Source organism: Nanorana parkeri, unplaced genomic scaffold, assembly GCF_000935625.1.
Source record: "Nanorana parkeri isolate BGI_ZX_2015 unplaced genomic scaffold, ASM93562v1 scaffold565, whole genome shotgun sequence".
Lineage (NCBI taxonomy): Eukaryota > Metazoa > Chordata > Amphibia > Anura > Dicroglossidae > Nanorana > Nanorana parkeri.
This window is the reverse complement of record NW_017306833.1, coordinates 363,810-369,551: the sequence shown is the minus strand read 5'-3', so window position 1 is coordinate 369,551 and position 5,742 is coordinate 363,810. Positions and strand designations below refer to the sequence as shown.

General features: G+C 45.5%; 1 protein-coding gene across 1 annotated transcript in view; it reads right to left on the bottom strand.

Moving 5' to 3' along the window:
* The window catches only part of ATCAY (ATCAY, caytaxin), a gene marked incomplete at its 5' end in the record, with an annotated part of 36,411 nt that overhangs the window by 5,050 nt on the left and 25,619 nt on the right, over positions 1-5,742 (bottom strand). The window contains 2 exons of the mRNA XM_018562197.1: positions 314-379; positions 864-899. Coding sequence (XP_018417699.1) covers positions 314-379; positions 864-899 — 102 coding nt within the window. The remainder of the gene's footprint in view (positions 1-313; positions 380-863; positions 900-5,742) is intronic.

Genomic DNA, 5,742 nt, shown 5'->3' with positions numbered 1-5,742 from the left:
TCGGGAGGTGAGCGAACACATACCGGGTTCGCTCCCCTCTCGATCCTGTCACGGCTCTTTGCCGTGAGAGGGGGAGGGGCTGGGTTCCCCTCTCCCCGCTCCGATCTGCCAGCGCTGACTGGCAGAACGGACGGGGAGGGGGCGGGTACAGCTGGCTCTGCCTCTAGATAGGCAGAGCCAGCTGTCACTCACGCAGCTGGGCGGATCCCGACGTCCAGGTCGGGATCCGCTCCGGCTGCGGCGTCTTTTTATTCAACAAACAATAACTTTATATAAAAGTCCGTACACAACGTAACATAGCAAAGATACATACTTGGTAGCAGTCGCACGGTACATTGGGAAGTCTTCTGTTTCTCCTGACCCTTTCTCAACCCGAACACTACAAATTAAAGGCAAACATTTATTTATTTTTGCCATATAATGAGTGTGGGAAGATGTTGCAAATTTTAATTTGATTACACAAGGTATAAAGAAATAGAAATGCTGCAGTTGATTTATTAGAGAAGTTACTTAAGAAAAATAGAGTACATTCTTATAAATAAAGAAATCCTGGAAACATTGTTATTAACCCTTGCAGTGGGGCTACCATGTAAAAGGTGTGTTGTATCGCCTAAACTTTTACTTTAACTGACTCTCTAACAATTTTGGCCTAGTGTGCATATTAATGTAGACATTGGGCTATGAGCTCCTTTATGTACACCCAGCAAAAAAAGCACTGGTTTTTTGTTATCCAGATTTTTATCAATTTAAGCAATTTTCTATATTCTAATATATGCAAAATATACTGTATATACGTTTTGAATTATATATATTCATAGTTTGTTTTAACACTTACTAACGTATATATTTGATGCAAATCATACCTTTCTCTCCTGGCTTTCATTCTTTCTTCATCATACCTTTAGCACAAAAAAAATATTCATTTATACAGAAAAAAGTACATCATTCTAAAGAGGTATATTTATTCAAATTGAATCTGTTGAATCTGTGGAATCTGTTGGACAATCTAGCCTTCGCAGTGGTTCTCCATGCTCCAAACATTTTAGGTTGGCATAGAAATGATGGCTCTTTTAGATGTATAAAAACTACATCCACGGACCAAAAGCCTATTACTTCTAATGCCACCTATCCATGCACAGATACAGTATACATAGTAGGGATGTCCCGATGCCACTTTTTCAGGCCCAAGTACAAGTACATCCCCTTAAATCTGCCCTCACTCACTGTGTGACTGTGCCGCAGAGAGCAGGGACGAGTCAGCGGCAGCGCTGGTCCAGTGGGAGGAGCTCCAGGTGGGGTCCTAATTTAGCTGACTTAGAGGTGCCTGCCAGCTAAATTAGAACCCCACCTGGAACTCCTCTTGTCAAAATGCCCTGTATCGGACCCGATTCCGATGCTAGCATCGGTATCGGGACATCCCTAATACATAGTATTCTTACACAATTCAAAACCCTCTGCATTGACTTAAACCCACCACAACTTACAGTTTCCTTACTTTATCTCCTGCTTCTAAATAATTCCCCTAAGCACCTCCCTAGTTGTGCAAGAAAATGGGAAACAAAACTATCGTTACCCATTTCACAAGAAGAATTGGATAAGAAGTTCAAATTTACACACAAAATCTCCATATCATATAAAATGCAAGAACATAATATCATAAAAATAACAACCAGATGGTACTTAACACCTTTGAAACTTAATTCCATGTATCCTTCCCACTCAGATGTTTGCTGGTGCTGCCAGCAATCAACTGGATCTTACCTACAAATTTGGTGGGAATGTCATCGTATCAATAATTTCTTGGAAAATATTATTGTTTTCTCTACAATGTTTTATTTTATGATGCTACTTATTCTCCAAAAATAGTACTCCTGCCTATATCCTTAGTGAACAAAAAAAAATCATACTCCGGCCTATACCCTTGGCTACAAAAAAACAATTTTAACATTTATGCCCTTTGCAGTTAGGAGCTTTTTTAGTTAAGTCTTGTATTAAAGTTTCATTCAGGGCTGGACTGGCCATAGGGCATACCAGGCACTTGCCCGGTGGGCCAGGCCGAACACAGTCAGCCTGATTGTGTTCAGCCCGGCCGTCCAGTTATGCCCGATGCGTAGCTGCCTGATGCCATGCATCAGCCTTCACCAAGCCCTGCACTGGCCTGCTCTGACGCTGTATATCTGCATTCACCGAGCAGGGCAGTGAGAGTCTGAGAGTGGTTTCTCTAATCTGGCCGGCCGCACTCCAGTTGCTTGGTGCGGTGTGCTGGGTTACATACGCCGCCGTCGAACTGGAAAGTGAGCTGAGTTGGAGAATTGTTCCAAATCAGCTATGTTGTCCTAGATTGTTCACCTCTCCTGCCTTCTCCAAACTCTTCACCCATTTGTGAATAACCCTGTCAGCGATCAGTGATCGCTTAGTGTTTGTAAAATAATTGAGGACATAGTATGTTTACTGTGTCCCCAATTATGAATGAATGGGAGTGATCTACATCACTTCCGGTTCATTCAGGATTGTGGATATAGTTAACACACTATCAGGGTTATTCACAAAAGGGAGAAGAGTTTGGAGAAGGCAGGAGAAATGAACAATCTAGGCCAAAATAGCTGATTTGGAAAAATCCTCCAACTCAGCTCACTTTCCAGTTCGGCGGCGGTGTATGGTCTGAGCACCGACAGGCTGACCCCCCACCCCTTCAACCTATGCAGCAATGCTGGCAGTACTCATACGTCTATTTCCCAAAGACAACCTCTGGATATGATGCTGAGAACGTGCACCATGGCGAGGCCTGTTCTGATTGGAACCTGTCCTGTTAAACCGCTGTATGGTCTTGGGCACCGTGCTGCAGCTTAGTTTCAGGGTCTTGGCAATCTTCTTATGGCCTAGGCCATCTTTATGTAGAGCAACAATTTTTTTTTTCAGATCCCCAGAGAGTTCTTTGCCATGAGGTGCCATGTTGAACTTTCAGTGACCAGTATGAGAGAGTGAGAGCGATAACACCAAATTTAACACACCTGCTTCCTATTCACACCTGAGACCTTGTAACACTAACGAGTCACATGACACCGGGGAGGGAAAATGGCTAATTGGGCCCAATTTGGACATTTTCACTTATACACTTGTTTACTTGTACACTTATTCACCTGTACTCACTTTTGTTGCCAGTGGTTTAGACATTAATGGCTGTGTGTTGAGTTATTTTGAGGGGACAGCAAATGTACATGCTGGTCTGTGTGCATTTCACGTGTTTCAGCTGTGCGGTACCAGGCACCCATTAACTCTTTGTTGCCCTGGCTACCTTTGTAGTGGCTCAGATCCCCTGGAATACTTTGAACACAGGGATCTCAAGGTACTCAAGGCCTCGGGCATAATCTCAGCACATCACCCCTTCATGGTGGAGCCCACCTCTGAGAGCAACCTGTGCCTGGCCTGACCAGTATTGCCGTGGTCTCTCCCCACATACATTCCTTTACATTGTTAGAGCAGCAGTCCAGTCCACCACAAGTTCGCTTCCTGGAAAAAAAACCCATCTTAGAGGTTGGGGGAAGGAGCAGTCCACACACAGAGAGCCTTTTGAACTTTTACTTAAACATTTTCTTATCTACAGTATAATACAGGCTTCAGTCATCCCATTCTCTGATGACGGCACATTACTGGCACATTACTCGTTCAAGCACACGAGTAGTTACCAACAGATAGCAGAGAGGAGGTCAGTCAAGGTATAGCCCAGAGCCAGTGGAGAGGTATTGAGGTATCCTACAGTGATGCGAGTAGTCCCATCAGATAGTGCTGCTCCTGCCCTCTTTTGCATCCCCCCCTTAGGGGAAGCTGACAGATATCCACAGCGACTACATGGTGACAGGCCTGGTCCTGTGCCTTCCCATGGACCAGCCTTCTGTAAATCACTGTCTTTACTGTGCCAACTGCACACAAGCCTTTTCGGGCAGCTGCCCCACCCAAACTATATATATGGCTCTCCCTGGACATAGAGTTCCCTCAGTGCAGAGCAACCTTTAACTCTACAGTTACTCCCTCCTTTCATGGTAGTGGTCTCCCTAAGTGGCAGTACTGTTTTCTATGTGCCTGGGAGCATGCACTGGTGGACTGTGTATTGTTTTTCCCCCCAGTGCTTCGTTCATGTCTGCAGCTGTCTGTTTGTCATGAGCTCACCAGGGAAAGTCACCGAAGTAGTTGGAGGATGTATGTATTCCTGTCACCTCCTAAAAAAAAAAAAAGAACAGGGGGAAGAGCCGGCTACGAGACCCTGAGTTGGTGTCCGACGTTGCAGCAGGACCAGAGGAATCCCGCTCTCGCTCTGGCAAACGATCCTCCATCAAGCACAAATCCAAGAGGCACCATCATTCTCACGAGTCCCTGTAAGCACCATGCCCGTTCCACACATGCGCCAAGTACCGCTAGGCAGAAGAATACGCGCATGCGCACAACGACCACTTCCCACAGAAAGATGCGCAGGATGGCGCACAGGAAGTGATGCGCAGATGGAGCGTGTTCTAAGAAAAATGTGCCAAAGGCGCACAGGAAGTGACATAATTGATTAGTTCACTTCCCTATTTAAACCAAGCCAGCCTGTCACTTACTTGCTGGATTGGCTTATCAGCTCCTGTCTGTGTTGTGTCTCCTGTTTCCTGTCTTGAATATTAGATTGCCGTTGCCTGGATTTTGACCCGTTCCTGCCTCCACTACCTGCCTTGACTGCCGCCTGCCTTTTTGACCCTGGACTGTTTTGATTATTCTTCTGCCTCTTCCTTCGGTACTGCAACTGACCTCCTGGATTTTGACCTCGGCTTGCCTCAACTTTGAATTCTGGATTACCCTTCTACTTGCACGGTTTCATAACTACTGGCACTCGTGCCACTCGGTGTCTGCCTGGCCTCTGTCACCATCCTCAAAGGCTTTTAGACACGAGGTGCAAGGGAAGCCTCCTCAAGCATCCAGTCTCCCAGACCAGGTTCGTAATAGTCCCCTAGGAGCGAAGGTCATTCAAGTCACCAGGGGAGGTCCCCACGCCGGGTTCCGTCACGTGAGGCATCACCTGAGCGAGTCTGCTGGTCATGTGGGGTCACAGCATTCCCAAACAAGTGGCTTTGTCTTAAATAGGTGGTGCAGGACAAAGTTGCAGAGGTCAGGAACGTTCGATCGTTTATTAAGCAGGCAGTGTCCCAGGGATTGCGAGAAAAAAGAAATTCAATGCACTCTACTTCTAGGAGGCGGGAGTCAAGTGCTTTGGAGGAGGAGGGTCAGATTCCCTCTGCCCAAGCAAGAAGGTACTCTTTGTCCTCAGAGGACATGGCGGGCGGTGTCGAGGAGACCACCTATCCGCTTGAGTTTGCCAAGGTCCCGGCCTTTGTCGAAGCAGTGAAGGCGGCTATTGATTGGTAGAAAGAGGCTTCTTCACCTCCAGGAAGTACTTCCCTGAGCTGAAAAAGGATCTGCCTTGTTTTTCTTTCATGTTCGAGATAAGGGAGTTAATTGAGGGTGAATGGGCAAGGCATGACAGAAGACAGAATGTCTCCAATAGAATGGCGAAGCTGTATCCATTTAAGATGGAGGAGGTTTTTTTTAAAAAATATTTAATCTTTATTTTTACAAAATTTTAAACAAATGTTAACATTCCATGTATTGCATGTTTACATCAATAATTACATTACAAACAGAATACAATAAACTCAAACCTACACAACACAAAAAAGGAAAGGGTAGAGGGAGAAAAACACAAAAAAAAAG